Source organism: Nothoprocta perdicaria, unplaced genomic scaffold (genome assembly GCF_003342845.1).
Source record: "Nothoprocta perdicaria isolate Ctin4 unplaced genomic scaffold, notPer1 scaffold_7, whole genome shotgun sequence".
NCBI lineage: Eukaryota > Metazoa > Chordata > Aves > Tinamiformes > Tinamidae > Nothoprocta > Nothoprocta perdicaria.
Window position 1 is genome coordinate 726,960 of NW_020455976.1, and position 16,750 is coordinate 743,709.

At 47.8% G+C, this 16,750-nt stretch overlaps 1 protein-coding gene across 1 annotated transcript in view; it reads left to right on the forward strand.

The window, feature by feature from the left end:
* HPSE2 (heparanase 2 (inactive)) overlaps window positions 1-16,750 on the forward strand; it is a 104,680-nt gene that overhangs the window by 62,977 nt on the left and 24,953 nt on the right. Inside the window, exons 4-5 of the mRNA XM_026050626.1 lie at window positions 8,180-8,353; window positions 8,982-9,153. Coding sequence (XP_025906411.1) covers window positions 8,180-8,353; window positions 8,982-9,153 — 346 coding nt within the window. The remainder of the gene's footprint in view (window positions 1-8,179; window positions 8,354-8,981; window positions 9,154-16,750) is intronic.

Below are 16,750 nucleotides of genomic sequence, written 5' to 3' on the forward strand. Positions count from 1 at the left end.
TTTTAAATGGTTCCAGAAACTGCTGTTTGTTGATAAATCGGGGCGATCACAGCGAAGTGTTTTAGCTAAACTGTGTAAAAGGAGGAATGAGCTGCAGCGCAGCACTGCCAGCTGTCATTGGATTTAGAAACACACATCATAGATTTTGTTGCTTTTCAGACAGCCGCGCTTATAGCCCTTCTTATAGCCATATAAAACAGTCATGCTGTCAGCAAACGTTCTGGCAGCYGAGCTGCGTTGTATCTGGAGCCGTGTTCCCAGGCCCGGCGTGCTTGCTCCCTCCGTAGGTAACGCTCTGGAGGGAGGCATTCCCGCAGCCCTGGCACACACGTGGGAGCTTAGCACCGGATGAGGGGAAAAATGCGGGATTTTGCCCACCGCCYGTGCCGGGAGTGGTGCTGACAGCGCTTGTCTTCAGCGCCCGCGGCAGTCGGCAAGAGCCGACTCTCCTTGCAGGGCGTTCTGGGCTGCTTCTCCCCCAATATGCGGTTCCTGCGTGCGAGTCTGGCAAACTGGAGGTCGGATTTGCAGATCGTAGCTTGTTTGAGCGGTGCTCGCAGAGGTCAGTCCCCATCTGCTCTGATCCCTGCTGTTTCCACTTTGAAGCTAATGCTGAAAGTCTCRTGTCCAGAAGTAGATTTTAAGAATTCTTTTCAAGGAGAAATGCATAAAAATATTTGCATATTTTTTAAAATTTTGTTTGAAGGAATTCAAATGGAGTGGAATGGCTTTAAGCAACAGAGCCTGACTGTGTATGGAAGCACCCTGAGAGCAAGCTGGGGGTGTAGGAGTGATTTTATTTACAGAATATTTCACAGTAATCCCWTGTGCAAGCAGCATTAGTGATAAGGAGCAAGGTCAGTTATTGCTCTCGCGTAGAGGGATGCGCTGCCTCCTCCAGAGGATGCCCAGCAGCACTGCTGGGATGCTGATGAGCTGCATCCTTATTTTCTTTGGAGTGATTTCCAGGGCTAGATAAACCCAGTAATGATCCTGGCAATAGCCCAGTGGTTTGGGATGGCCAGCAAGGTGCACGTGGGCAGGTGATGATCGTCATCTTCTCCCTGCTCTGCTCATACCCTTAGCCCTCTCYCTGCCTCTCTGTTTCCTGCAGAAACTTAGGAGGATGATGGCTCTGCTCTGGTCCAAAAGTGGAAAAGTCTTAAATCTCTAAGYTATGCCGTGCAAGAAAGCAGCTTTCTTAGATGTAATGTGATCTTAGTTCCTTCCCAGGCACCAGACTGGAACAGAGAGYTTGGAAATTGCCCCTATGGCCATTATCTGGGCTTTACAGCATTTGGAGATTGAACCCAGATCCCACATCTCTTCTGAAGCTCCATGTCAATTTACACTTGTTCCTAGAAACCATTACTGTCCTGTGAGCTCTTTACCATGCAAGGATTGAAAACAGAGCTATTCTGCTCATTTGAGCTCTTTTCTGTGTGAAGGCAGAGCTGGGGACTCTTTTTTTTTCTATTTTCTTTTTTTTTTCTTTCACCATCTGAGGATTTAGCCCAATCCTGAGTGTTATCCAGCCGCGATACCTTTACACGCCGAACCCAATGCCTATGGCTTTTATCTGAGCCCTTACAGCGTTTGGAAGGGGGCCATGCCCCTTGTCTGGTATCAAAAGCATTATATTAATTTGGGATTCATTCCACAAAAATGAGGCTGTCAGCCAGACTCCTTAGCAATTGGATATTGAACCCAGACCTCGTGGTTGTCTTCCAAGTTATGTGCCAGCTGGGAACWCAGCCCACAGTCCGTGGCTGCCAGCCAAGCTCCTTATTGGCGAGAGATTGACACCAAGCCCCCAGACTGCTATTTCTGTACTGTGGTGTTAAAGGACTRAACCTAGCTCACGTGGTCAGCATAATCACCTCTGGATTGGCAGTGCCATAAAAAAAATCTAGTTAAAGACTTGAATGGATATTGAGGGTTGATGTTCAGCTGCTTAAAGACCGGGGATGATGACAATAATTCCCCTGCAACAAGGCCCCCTCAATACTCCAAGAGGAATAGCCCCAGATCCCTCATCTGTCATCCATCTGGATGTAAAGTCCAGGTTCTCATTAACATACAGCGCGCAGCATTTCTTTACTGGCTGGCAGTATTAAAGCCAGTTCCTCCAACTTTCAGGTATTCTTCAGATGGGATTAAACTAGATCCCTCTTCTATAGYGCCGTTAGGCTCTGCCAAAGCACTTCTTGCTGCTCGCAGCAGACCTCCAGCACTGCACCTTGCCTTGGGAAGCGCTCGCCCGAGCTTGGGTGCTGAAGCTCCAGCAGGATTTGCCTGCCAGGAAAGCAAGGAGGAGGCTGAGCCAGGAAGGTGGATGCAAGTGCAGCTCCCTCCGCTGCTGGAGATACCGGGAGCTTGACAAGGTAGAGGGAGCATTTCAGGTGAAATGTCTGTCTGTCTGGGGCRAGCAGGCAGCTCCCTCCTGCCAGCAATTTTCCCTGGGAATTCTTAAGCATCTTTACATGGTRTGGTTTTACTGCATAGCAAAATGCTTCGGAAGACTGAATTAAAACCAAACAGCTTCCCAGCTGGGATGGTCATCATTAGAACGCAACTTCCAGCAACTGTGTGGGTTACTTGGTAGCCTAGAAAGCTTCAAAATTCAATTTAAGCAGCATCTCTGAGGGAACAGCTTAATACACAGAGAGAATAGAAAAATCTTCCCATGGTCTTGTGGATCAAGTTGAATTTGTGTTGTATGTTGACGGTATGGGATGTTGTTCGTCGTCTGAATTAGCRGTGATCATGAAGGCTACTTCTTGGTGCTCAAACTGCAATTTGTGGATGGTGGAGTCTGGCTTTCCTGTCCAAAACCCTACCGTGACTGGGAATGGAATCCATGGGAAGATTTCAAGCAAGCTTGGCAGGCCTGTCCCATGGGCCTGGCGTTAGCCTGACTGCCCGTTGCGGATCTTCTGATTCATATTTATTTGCTTAAAAATAAAAAGAATAAGTCCTTGCCTCACACACATAGTTTTATGAGGACTTTCAGCCCTTAGAGAGCCAGTGCAAATGGGATTCAGCTGACCACGGTGGCAGCTTGTTTGTAAATACATTTTCCATGTGCCCGCTTGCTCCTCTGTAAGTGGGAACACCTTTCTCCCCGATCTGTGGTCCTTCCCGCCCATCTTACTCATCCCCATCTGAACACTCTGTTCCACCCTTTCTGYTCCCTCCCTACCAAGCCCTCCCCAGGCTGCCGGCTGCTTCTTGCCAGGTCTTTCCCAACGCCTTCCCTCGGCGTTCTCCGGTGGGCTGCTCCAGCGCCGGGGATGCTGCTGGCTTGGGCGCTGGYGCGGTTGCTGGAGCAGAGGCGCAGCAAGCTGTTTGCACCGACGCTCCAGGCGTTCCTCAGGATTTATGGGTAGCGCGGAGCCGAGCAATATCTGTGATTAGTTGAGATCGTTATTCCTAGAGCTGCGTTTCTTCGCTTTATCAACAGATTTCATCTGTTGTGCATTTGCTTGGTCTCTGAATTCCCTCTCCCTTCTCTCAGCTAAGCCGGGGCGTTTCGGGAGCACGGGATGTGCTGCCCGCTCCGTGCGCAGCCCGGGATCCACGGCATCCATCCCCCTCCGTGCTGGCACGCCATGCGTGYGCAAGGCAGAGTGCGAAAGGAGGTACGAGGCTGACGTGGCCAACGATGGGACGAGGGGAGAACAGACTCTTCTTTCCCGTTCTCCTGGTTGCCTTCCCAGAGTTACGAAAGCCTCCGGCATGCCGGGCCGTACCCACCACCTAGAAACCCCTCAGCCCGCGGGCGGATCTCGGTGTGCACGTGCATTTCCACTGCTCCTGCTGAGCAAAATCCCTGCCAAGGCAAAATTCCTCAAGTGGAATAACTAGTGTGGAGTGTTTGCAAACCCAGGAATTATTGAGCTGTCCCTCTTACCAAATGGCAGGCAACGATGTTCTTTATGAGCCCCATATTCTAACCCTTAATTCACTAACTGCCACTGGAAAGCCTTTCCAATTGCTTTAAATGACCAAAGATATTTTAACGTGCCTCAGGTTTTGCACTGGTATGCCACAGAATGAAGTGCCATGTACATTTGAATGACTTTAAAACTTAGCCCAGTAAAAAAGAAGAAGAAAAAAGGTCTCATGYGCTCCACCAGTGTTTGTAGCCTCCCAGGTACTGTCTGTATTTTCAAATCCTCTGTCTCCCTCTTCGCAAGGTGATGGCCCCACAAAAACCTTTAATGTCTGTTGAAAACTATATTAAGTCAATTGCAGGAGAAGACAAATCTCAGTGTCCCCATATCTACAGCCCCCAGCATGGTGCTTGCCCTTCTTGGGTGAAGAAACCTGAAAGAATCCAGCTTCCTGCTCCCTGTTCCATGCAATAGGGTGATAGTTAATTGGGAGCCCTGCCCTGGTTTTCACATCTGCATACTCGGAGGCTGGTGATTTATTACAGTTTCTTATTGGTTTTATATATATAGATTTCTTTTTTCTTCTTTTTTTCTTTTTTTTGACTTTTTCCTGCTCCGTGAGGTCGGTGGCACAAGGGCAGTGAGTCTGCATCTCTGCACCAGGCAGAGGGGGAGAAGGAGAAAGGAGAATATCTTTTAAATACAGTTCTACTTTATTAAGATTCACTCTGGTACGACAATGGCTTTTTCTATTGAAATGCTTTGTGAAAGCCCAGCCTAATGATCTGTTAATCGGAGAAAGGTTAAGCTCCTGGAGGATTTTCTGCATTTGATGAAGAAAAAATAGAGCAATTATCCAGAATTCAAAGTGATTTTTAGCCAGCTGTTAATAATACCCGATTCTTCATTTTTTTCATTACACAGAAGTAGTGCAGCCATCCCAAGTTATGGCATTAAAATATTTATAACGTTCCCTTTTGGCCCAGTTTGCACTTGTGGAGTGGCTGGAGATTGCCCAAGGTCTTCTAAATGCGCTGCTTTTTGTGCTTTACCCTTCCATGGCAGCTCTCTAGAAGAGCTGCCCCAGCTAAAGGAGACCAAATGGGGCTGACCCCTGAGTGGAGACTGTAACAGGCTTGGAGGAACCTCTCTCCAAGGGTGCCTGGGATAACAACCCCGTGTGACACAGGGTTAGGGACAGTGGCACTTTTACCCCCTTGCGGTGTTGCTGCAGTTTGCAGGTCACTTGGCATCCTGGAAATGTGCAGCTTTGAGACATCTGTGCCTTTCTCCTGGCTCTTTCCTTTGGTTGAAGGGATTTCCAGCTTGAAAAGCCGTGGGAGAGCACGAAACGCACGTGGCATCTCGGTGTCCAGGTGCATGGAAACAAAAGCGTCACRGGGAAAATATAACTTTGCAGTGGCAGCCCTGCGCTGGGATAAACAGGCAGCTTGTTTTCCTCCCATAGACGCATGGAAAATCAATTCCCAGTCCATTGCAGAGAACCCTACACATGAACGAAACCCCCTCCTGTAGTACTGAAGTACTAGAACTGTTTTATACCAGCAAAAAGGTTTCATTCCTATAAGGGAAGCTGCAGGTAGCACTTTTTTTGCTGTCTTCATGTTGTCATTTAGGCTTCTATCTTATCCTATTTACAGAGTTATCATTTCAAGTACAGCTTTTGCCTGGAGGTCTAAAGTAAATGAGTATTAAGTAACTGTATCTGTCTCTAATCCACTAATCACCCAGAAAACCAGCTAATGTGCCTGAACCACTGGGATGAATACATTAGATTAATCTAACTCAGATACTTTTCACTGAAACCTCCAGTCATATTTAGAGAAAGGTTGTAAAARGATTAGGAGCTGCTTTTTCCACCTTTCTTCTGCTTCTCGTGACGTTGCTGCATTCCACTAAATGTTAACTATTCAGTTAATGTGTTGCATTAACCCTCCTGAAACACYGATTTAAGAAGAACTTTATTTTCCCCAACCTGGCTGTGTAGATGTGCTGGGTAGAGAGCGGGGCTCCCTGCGTCCCCTTGCTGGGCACACCAGGACTGCAGAGCTGCAGCTCATCCTGCATCCCACCAGCACGGAGAGCACGTTCCCCCCTTTGCCTTGGGTGCTGGGAGACGTCCTCATCCCCTTGCTCCTTGTCCTGCCCCTTTCCATCTGTTGTCTCTGGCTGGAGCCACTGGGTCTCCAGTTTCCATCCACATGCCTAAAACTGGATGTCTCTGTCTGGAGATTCACCCCCAGATCACAGCAGCCAGATCACCTTGTGCCTTTACAGACAGGACTGCTGTCATAAAATATCTCTGTGACCTTTGTTTTTTTCAGAGTACTTAGATTAGCACCCCCAGTTCCCTCCTCAAATTACATCTTCCTTTTCAGCCTGTTTCTCCAGTTTTCAATCTCCTCCATCTTTCTCTTGTCCTTCTTACTAGCACCCTGGTGCTTTTGCAAGCCTGATGTATGTATCCTCCATGCTTCTGTGCTCTACTTTATGGTAAATATGTAAGGAAGACTCAGAGCAAGCTGCACAGACCTCTCAGCCCCTTCAGCTGAGCAGCAAACRGCTGGTAATTGCTCTCAGCACACACAGCCTTTACTGCGTGTCTAGATCATGGCAGCCTCCCTTGCTGAAGGGACATCACATGAAATTGAGGCAAAAGCCCTAAAAACACCAACGTTTAARGCCTAAACTACTACTTTGCTGTCCACAAGCCCTGCTCTCCTGTCATGAGATTGTTGCAGTGATTTGTTCTTGACACATTCCTGTGGCTGTTGATCATCTCCTTATATTTTGTAAGTGCTGACAAGCAGCCTGATTATTTGTCCAAGTATTTTTCTGGGGCCCGAAGTTAATCTGCCTACTCCGTAATTCCCCATGGCCTCCTTCTCCTCTTTTGAAAGAGGAGCATTCCGTCTGCCCTTTCCAGCCCTCTGGAACCTCTCCATCCCCRATGGCTCCTCAAAGCTAAGTGGTTGTGTCCCTGTGGCGGCTTCAGGAAGCTTGCGGAGTGTCCTGGGATGCAGCTCAGCAGGCATAGATGATTGAAAACATCGCTGTTGTTTAATTACCCTCTAACTAAATCATCCCTTGCTTTAGTATGAGCTCTTATCCTGCTAACACTGGCATTCGCCTCGTCAGGCATTTGGTTGCTTTYGAATTTTTAGGAAAGATTGAAGCAAGCAAAGCATTAAGTGTTTTGCCTCTCACAGCAGTACTTGGGCAGTTTTTTGCTTTGCTGAGGAGTGAAATAACTCTTTGTTTGGCCCCTGCTTCAGTCAGAACAAGGGCCCTTGTGCCCACCAAGGAGATACCAGTATRGCCTTGCTGCTGCCGTGATCACATTTGGGGGAATTTTGGGTCCAGTGGATGGTACAAATCCAGCAAAGAGCTCACCATCCCTTTAGGGCCCAGCAGCAGAGCTCAGGTGTGCTGAGCTGGGGCCATCGCCACATGTGGAGCCCTGAGCCCTCCACAAGCACATGGCAGAGCCCAGGGGACAACCTGGATGTCCTTGCTAGCCTCCTGTGCCTGGAGGCCAACACTGCATGGTCATCCTGCAGCGGTGCTGCCTGTTAGCACCGCTCTTGCAGAGCTCGTGAGCCTGGGAAAATGAATGGAAGGCTCGTATGGAAAATTGGTATCCAAGTCAGAGCTATGCAGCTTGGATATAAATCCAGAGCTCTCTTGGTGGAGAGAAAAGTGGAAGTCTTGAAGACCCTCTTGGTTATTGCTGCTCTTTGGCTGTTATTGTCTGTGGAGCTCTGGGAGCTGAGAGCAGGTTCTCACGGGGCACCAGAAGAGGTGGCCACGCCATGCGCTGGCAGCAGCTCAGCAGGTGCCAGGGCAGATGATGCCTCTGGCACTGCTGCACGTTTGCTCCTCTATTCCAGAGCCTGCCCCTGGGACACAGCGCTGCAGAGAGCTGGTCCGGAGGAGCTGCAAGGTAGGGTAAGCTCATGAAAGACCGAACTTTCCTTGCCAAGAGCAGATGAAAAGAGATGTTATGAAGTCACTTCTCTGGTAACGTGGCCCTATCTCTGACAAAGTGGTGGAGTGTATCCAAGTTTCAGGCTGGAACAGAGTTTAGCCCACAACTGGAATCCTATCCCGGTTTCAAAGGTCAGGCGGATTTCTGCGGTTACAGATGTCGAAGGGATGGCATTTGACCTGCACAGAAGCTGAGGTCTGATGGACAGGATCTTTTGAACCTCCATGGAACTTGCTTTCATTTGAATTACAAGCTGTTTTTTGTTTCTCCCCAGCCAGGTCTCTAGACAAACTCTATAACTTTGCTGACTGCTCTGGCCTTCACCTGATCTTTGCACTGAATGCTCTGCGCAGAAATCCCAATAACTCCTGGAACAGCTCCAACGCGCTCAGCCTGTTGAAGTACAGTGCCAGCAAGAAATACAACATCTCCTGGGAGCTGGGCAAYGGTGAGTGTGGGAAACAGAGAGCCACAGGAATGTAACTCACTCCCATAGAAAGGTATTCCCTTTGGGGTAAGAGCTTTGCAAAACCAAAGATATCTTGCCAGTGTTGACTCAGAAAGGTTCAAAGATCCCTTTTAGAAGGAAACACAGTCTCTAAGAGCCACCTAGCGTGTGGTAGCACTTCAGCTGGATGTCTTGTTGGTTGTCTCTAAGCATGTGAAATGCTTCTGCTTGCCTGGGTACTGGACATGGTTGTTTCTGGGATGAGTTGATCAGAAGCACCATGGACTTTACAGCAGCTGCAATACCTGGGGAACAGGTGGACCTGGTGGAGGGTGAGATCAAGGTGCATGTTCCTCACCCAGGCCACAATAAATGCAGCAAAGGAAGAGGTGCTATCTCACCATCTCAGCAYGGCTCTGCAAATGGAGCACCGTGCTAGTCATGGAGCGGGAGCAATGACCCTCATCCCTTCCTTCAGTGGTTGCCTTCTGCTCCTCCACTGAGCAGCCAGGCAGCTCGGTGYTGAGCTCAAGCTGTGCGACAGCACGTGAGCTGTGTGTCTCCCTGTGGAAATGGGGATGGAGGAGCTGAGCTGGCAAGCCTCCCTTGTCTATTTTTACTTTCCCAGAGCCCAATAACTATCGGACTCTAATTGGCCGTTCGGTGAACGGCAGCCAGCTGGGGAAGGACTACATCCAGCTGAGGAGCCTGCTGCAGCTTATCCGCACTTATTCCAGAGCAAACCTCTATGGGCCAAACATTGGGAGGCCCAGGAAAAATGTCATCGCTCTCCTGGAAGGGTAAGTAATGTTATTTGGATCAAGAAAAGATGAGAGAATCAAAATGTCTCCTGAAATAGATGCCCATCCCAGAAGGTCAACCTGATCTTTGYTTGTTTCTTCACTGCTCAACTTCCATCCCTGCGATGGGTGCCAGGCAAGTAAGAGTCTGTATGGGTCAGTTAACTAAGCACCAGAAYCTGAGCTCGGGAACGTGATCACCCGTGCTGCTAAATATTTGCAGAGTTCCCTGGCGTGGTTTTGGCCTGGGCCAACTAACCCAGRTTAGTTGTCCTCCAAGCATTTCCAGAGTTTCTCAATACACATGTGGGAGGTGGCCACCTCCTTGGATTCTGAAGGTACAGTCAGTGGTGTGGGTGCAGGCTGCTGCATGCCTCCTGGCTTCAGGGGGCCAGGAGGTGGGTCCTGGCACCGTTTACTTGTGTCGATGTGTCTGAGTCCTTCATTGGTGACAACAGCCTAAGATGGAAGGAAGCAGTRGCCCATGTGCATTGGGAGGAGAGTGGGGAAACAGAGGTGAACACTTTAGTGCTGTAGCACTCTCCATACTGTTGCCTTAAAGCAGGAGCTTTATAGTGAGAAGACGTTCTTTCCACATGTRTTAATAGAATATATCTCATGCTGCTCTCATCACAGCAAAACAAGGAATGGCAAGTAATTAAGAAGATGCAAACAGCAGGTTCACTCATTCCCTTGGGAATGGGACCTGGAAGTGTCTGGACAAATAGCTTTGGTGTTCCCACTTGGTACTTTCTTCTCCCCATGCCTTTCTTACCTGTGTGAAGGGAGAGATCATAGCTAGTTCTTTCACAGGCCGAGCACTCTGCCCCCTTCCTGCTGTGACAAGCATTGCRGATGAGGGGAAGATGTGTGGAGCAGAGCCATTGCCATAGTGCTGCTGCTGATGGTGGCACCCATTGATTCTGAGTTAGCTATTTTTCCATTTGTGGCACGAAGATTTGAATGTTCATCATTAGAGTTTATGATCTGTCTGGGAGATACCCTTTCCTCCTCTCTTTTGTCTCTCAAGGAAACACCTACCTAGCTCAATGTTACTTAGTACCTTTTAATGGCKTGATGCTGCTCCAACCAAGGCAGCTCAATCAAAATCAATGCAGGTTCTGGTGGTGATACTGGCGCTATGAGTTTTAGCTTCATGGTTGGTTTGTCCAGTCCMGTAGATGAAAAATAATATGCAGGAATTGCCTGAAATGCTGGAAGATAGATTTGCTTTTTATATGCTTAAAGTAATGGGTGGGAGAATTGGTAGACCTTGAATTTGGGGAGGCCAGAGAGAAGAGCCTGGAGAAGGGATCGTGACAGTGATGGAGTGGGACACCTGGATGTGACACAAGACAGCTACAGCAACAAGTGAGGTGTGGGAGCCTGGTGGCAGCAAAGGAATTCAGACTGTGCGGGCTCAAATACTGTCCAACAGAGGGGAAATTCCCTGCAGGACTGTAAACAGAAACTCCAGTGCACGGAGCCGGGCAGGGGGAGGTGTGCAAGGGACTCTGCTGGGAGCAAAGCTGGGTCTAGCATTCATTAACATCTGCAYGAATGATCTGGCAGAAACAATAAGCAGCACACTGATGCTGTCCCCGGGGAGGCAGGCAGAGAGCAAGGGCCAGATTCTCAGCTCTGCTGCAACAGCACTGAGAGACCATAAAGAGGGTTTAACCAGCTGTGACACTGGGATCCCTCACGCTGACAGAAGGTGGAGGGAACAACAGCTCTACGCTGACACCACGGCTAACGCCTGTGTCACCAATGTCACTTGCTGTCTCTGTGAGGAGCACATCGCTAGCTGCAGCTCCTGGGGTTGGTAAGGTTGCAGTGGTCTCGATCAGCAGGAAATCTGTTAGTGCCAGAGGGGCAGGCTGAGTAAGGAGGACCACAGGGAGGAGAGCCAGGAAACCCTCAGAGAAAGGGAAATCCTACTTTGCGCTTCACATGTCAAAGTCTGGTCCCCAGAGAAGGGGGTTGAGATGTTGAATTGTCATGGCCATGAGTGATCTGGTGGCTCCATGTTTCAAAGCTGCACTTGGATTGACAAATGATCCCTGATGTGAGACCTAAGTCTGACAGAAATGTCATTTTGAATGAACGGGAGAGTAGGTCAGAGCTATGGCTTTGAACAGCCACACAGACAGGGTGGTGGGGGCTCTCCAGAATCCCATGCCACTTTGAAGGTAGTTTTGCAAGAACTGTAATGAGTCTGCATGCTCTCTAAGCTCTGTGCTGTTTCCCCACAGCCATCATTGCCTGCTGAGGTGATGCTCTTCCATGGGTGCTTCTACCTCCTTTGGAGGCACCTCKTGTCACCAGGCACACCTGCACCCCAAGCTCTGGAGGCTGCAGCACTTCATGARTGGCACATGCTCCCATGACCTAACAGGCCACGAGTTCCTGTGAGAAACAAGCTGTTTTTCTTCCCCTCTAAAGACGATGTTATTACCAGATAAGGTGCAAAGATGAGGAATAAGTCTGATTAAATCAAGACAAAGGGTTAAACATTCATTTACAGTATTTGGAAACAGAGTCAGGAAAGGATAGAGAAATAAAACTTAGTGTCTAAGCTACTTTACAGCATGAGCTTTATTCCCAGCAGCTCCCTGAGGCCTCTTCAGTATTCTCAGCTAGTGCTACTGAGAACTGTCTGCCTTTTTCCAGCAGCATCGCCAGACTGGTCAGTGAGACGACACCTAGAAGTGCCTGGGGCTTTCACAGCCAGCACATGCCTCCTGAGACCCTAGATGAGCTTCAGACAGAAGAGGGTAGAAGGAACTAGGGAAGTGCTCCTAGTAGCAGTCTGTGATGCTACCGTGATCCATAGATAAGGAATCTATGCAGAGCTTGCAGTAGGATGAAGATTGTGGAGTTTGGTGCAAACACAGATGGACACAACAGGCTCCTGCCACCTCCTGGCTTTGGCAGATCTGTGTCCCATAGAGGCACACTCTGACTTAGGTTGAGGCCAACGTAGGGGAGAGTGGTCTATAGACAGCCAGGTACAACCTAATGCAGATGTGACACTCGGATTGTGTCAGGGGTCAAACTGGGTCCTATCTGGTCTGTTCACTTGAAAACATCAGAAAGCTCTGAAATGACCCTTTTCTGCTCCTTAGTCTCYCAGGCAAGCTGACTGCTGTACTGAATTTGTCCTGGGTGAATTCTAAGCATTTTCTGGTAACACCCTCGTGGCAGAGGGCAGGATACACTGAGAGCTGGATGATCCCATCAGCATGAAGCTGGAGGATGAGAGGAGCAGTAAAAGCTCTCTCCCGTGTAGCCTGTTCTGCAAACACTCAGCCCTCTGCTCATGACAGCACAGCTCAGCCCTCTCTGCCTGCAGACAGCCCTGCCCGAAGCACCACGGCAGGGGCTTTGCACACCCCTAGCTGCATGTTTATTGCTCCCAAGCTCTGGCRTCGCCCTGCACATTGAAACGGCTCAGAGCATCCACAGATCCCAGCAAAGTTGTGTCACGAGTTAGTCCTGCAGAGCAGACCAGGACCGCTGCTGCTGGTGAGCAGACAGGCTCTGCAGAGATGTTGCTCCAGTGGCTGTGGCCTGCTGTGCAGGAGGTGAGAAACAGTGTCCTGTGAATGCACAGGTGCAAGAGGGAACTTCTCCAGGCACAACTAACAGTGGGGTTTGATGAGGTGTTAATTAGACCATCCATGTAGCCTGAGTTGTTGGAGAGCAGGCTGTGTTTGCTACCTAGTGTGTCTGCGGGCACAAGCATCCCAGAACAGTGCGGAGTTATTTGCTTGGGGAAAAAATTGCAGGATTCTAAGGAATTGACATAGATTTTAACAGCAGATCAAGAATCAGCCACAAATGTTAATGCATCAGCAGAGTCAGTGCTGTAAGAGAAGAAATGTGAGGGAAAGATATTAGGAAGGAGAGATGCTAACAAGTGTGAAAACTCACAAGATATGGTACAAAGTAGGCTGACATATCCAGGAAGACTTGCTTGGGGACTCTCAATATCTATTGCTCCTTGGCCAGTGTGGCCTAGTTTTTGCCAYTGCACACTAAAAAGTGTCAAGGTTTTGCCTCTGGGGGGGCACTTGTGTTTGCAGTAGCCTGATAGTTGTTGGTGCAGCACAGGCACTTTGGGTCGTGGGCCCCACTGAAGTCACAAATCAACCAGCAATAGGGTCTTCAGGGGTCCCCTTGCCACGGGGCAAAGCCTTTACCCCATCTCCTTGTGCCCCACTTCTCAGCCAGGCAGAAGACCATGGCAGCATAAACTCAGACTAAGATAGCATTGGATCTATGCACGAATACAATCGTAAATATATTGGAATAAATAGTGAAAAGTGTGGTAAGGTATTTGGTAGCTGCTTATATAGCAGGCTCAAGGATCTGAGGAATAAACAGAGGACTATAGTTATCAGTCTCTCAGGAGAAAAGGGTTAACATAATTGTTATTAGAGACCTTTGGGCTGGAATGCCCAAATCACTCTCACCTGTATAGGAAGAGCAAAATGGGTAAAAGCACACCCATGGGAGTGTATAGCTTCATCCTGATCGCTATCTACAGTCCTGATTTTTTASTCTCRGAAGWGTAGTAGAACTGGGAAAGTTACAGYAAGAGAAGCCCAGGATRTGCAAGAGCTATGTGATGTCTTCTATATGATAAAATATTAAAAAGACTATGCCTTTTCATCTTAGAAAAGAGACRGCTGAGAGGGAAGATTACCAAGACCCATGAGCTTGTAAACGGTGGATCTCCCACAGTGCAGAAAGTAATCTGGATTAATGAATTTAGTGAATTGATGAATTATACAAGTAAACTGAAAGAAGTTTTTTTTTCACATGGCATATGATTACACCGTAAAGTCATTGCCACACAATATTGTGGAGGCCAGAAGCATGTTCAGAAATGGACTACATAACTGTTAATGGAAAAAAAATCAAAGGTAATCCAAAATCATGGTCCAAATGCAACCTTCAGAGTTTCTAGAGTGCAGACCACCAAACTGGGTAGGTAGCCAGGAAGCACTGTGCCTCCCCGTTGTCTTAAAGGCTGGGTGCCCATACAGTTCCCCGTTAGAACAGTGCTCACATGATGATGCTCAGAAAAGGGAACACGATGACTTTTGCTTTTCCAGGCAATTTACTTTAACAGCACAAGAAGATGCGTTTCTACAAAAGGGCTAATGAGAGGGAGAGCAAATTCATCTACTCACTACTCTGTTAGGACRCATAGGGAGGACATCATTGTTCTATGTTTACCGGATGTGGAGAAATGTATATTTATATCTTAGATACTGTGAATGGTTTTTCTAGGGTTCCCACCTTCCTTATTTTCCCAAAAYACATCAATATCTAAGTCTGACCTCCTTGATCAGTCTAATATATAATAATATATGTTATTAATATATATAGTCCCTTGAGGATCTAAAATTTGCTACAGAATTTGTGCAGTCTTAAAATAATTCATGTTRTTGAAGTAAGGTATTGTGAGCAGAAAGAGAATACAATATTGCAGCAAATTTCTAGATAGACTTTACCAGGAGCTGCTCTCCTGCAGTGGAATCCTTGTCTGAAAACCAGCATTACAGGTCAGACAGTTTGCATTAATCAGGATAAGTAAAGTCTTTAAAGTAGAGTCTTTGAATACTGCTGCAGATATTTGATTGCTCTTCAGAACACCTTGCATTGAAGAGCTTTTCCCCATCATAGTCAATGCAGCAACTTTCCGTTCTCAGTTTGTTCGGTTTCTTGGGCGGATATTTGGGCTTGGGATGAAAGCTGTGCGCTTGCACGTGGTTCACGAGTCCAGGCACTGATAGGTTAATACTAAAAAGGCAGCATGGGCAAAACAGTAAATGCAAACAGGAACRGGCTCTCTTCTGCACCTGGCACTGGCCCCAGTCTTGCAGAGAAGAGGGCACCCAGTAGTTAGTGCTGAACCATCTGGGAGCCTGCACGGTGGTGATTTGTCTCCCTTGTGCAGCTGCATTCTTTCTAGCAGGATCGCTTTTAAAAAATATATATGTATATATTTAAAGGATGACAGTCTGCAATTACCTTCATGGGAAAGAGATTTCCAAATGCAGATGGCTCTTTAATGTATCAGGAATGAGCCTAGGAAGTTCCAATGACTGGAAGCTGAAGCCAGATACATTTAGATGAGAAATAACATACTTGGAGGCTAATTAAGCATGGGAGCAATTTGCTTAAGGTTACAGTAGATGCTCCATGGTTAGCAAGCGTTGAGTCAAGACAAAAGATCTATTTCAGAGATGTGTCCACACTCAAATGAAAGTTATGGTCTTGAAGGATGTGACTAAGGGAGACCCTTTGCAGGCTTGCAAGAGGTCAAATCGGAGCCATGACTTCACCATGCAGAATTTTTGGTGCTAGTACCATCCTGCGTTGTCCCAGTTCCTCCCTTCCCTCTCTTCCACAGCTAGCTCCTGACCTGTGGCATGTTGTCCCATGCATCACACCAGTGATACCATTTTTGGGGCTGGGCTGCGTTCTGCTTTGGGTGACTGATCCAACCTTAAATGCATTTTTCTCACTGCTATTTAAAGGCAAAGTCGGGCCTCAGTTCTAGTTCAGGACATGACCCCTCCAAGCAATAATATTAACAGTGGCATGCTGGCATGCAGGAAGCAGCACGGTAAGGAGATGGACAGAGCTCAACTTAAGGTCTTTGCCTGGTTTTTAGTGGCACAATTATTAATCAGAGCTCCTGCTCCTTCACACAACTCCTGACGTGTTTTGGTTTACCTAGAAATTCTGTCCCATCAGAATTTGAGGATTTTTGGATTTTCCTGGACTGCAGATATATGGAAGTCCAGCCACGGATATGGAGCAGCAGCACCCTGGGGGTGGCCATGCRTCTGAATTGCGGGGCAGGGGTACAGTATTGGCACACAACGCCTGCATGGCACAGGCTGTGCTCATCCCGCTGTCCTCAGGCTGTGGATTTACTGCACATGCATTGCATAATAGATTAGGGCTCACAGAATAGGGCCAACATATAGGAAAATGTCAGATTTACTGCACCAGCATGGACCATCTGCGCAGCACATGTGCAGGGGATCCGATCCTTCCCGGAAGCATCTGGTTTACTCTGCCTGGGCTGCACTGCATGCAAGTACATCGTGCAGTCCAGGAAATCCCAGATAAAAATGTGCCAGCGCTAACCAGACGGCGGGATTGTATTGATCTTCACTGGCCTTAAAAGTCTGTGGTTCAAGCAGTGCAGGTGCTACATGAATAAAGGAATTTAAAACATCTGTATTCCTGGGCTGAGGATATTTAAATACCTGTGCATCACTGTAGTCTCCACCTGCCCTGGTCTTTCATCTCTTAGGCTTGTAGTACCCCTTGCTGGATATTGAGCCGATCTAGATTCCCTTTGGAGGGTAGAGACCATTGCCCATGTTTTCCTGGATGTTCCAGGCACAGCTCCATCATTCCAGGCCAAACCTGAAGTTTTGCCAGGAATTTCTGAACCTTGATTTGTAGAAATTTCAGTTCAGGCAAAAGAAAAAACRACCACAGAAATGAAAAATTGAGCTAGATATGATCTTTTATAATAAAATTTGAAAATGATTAGATCTAGCTC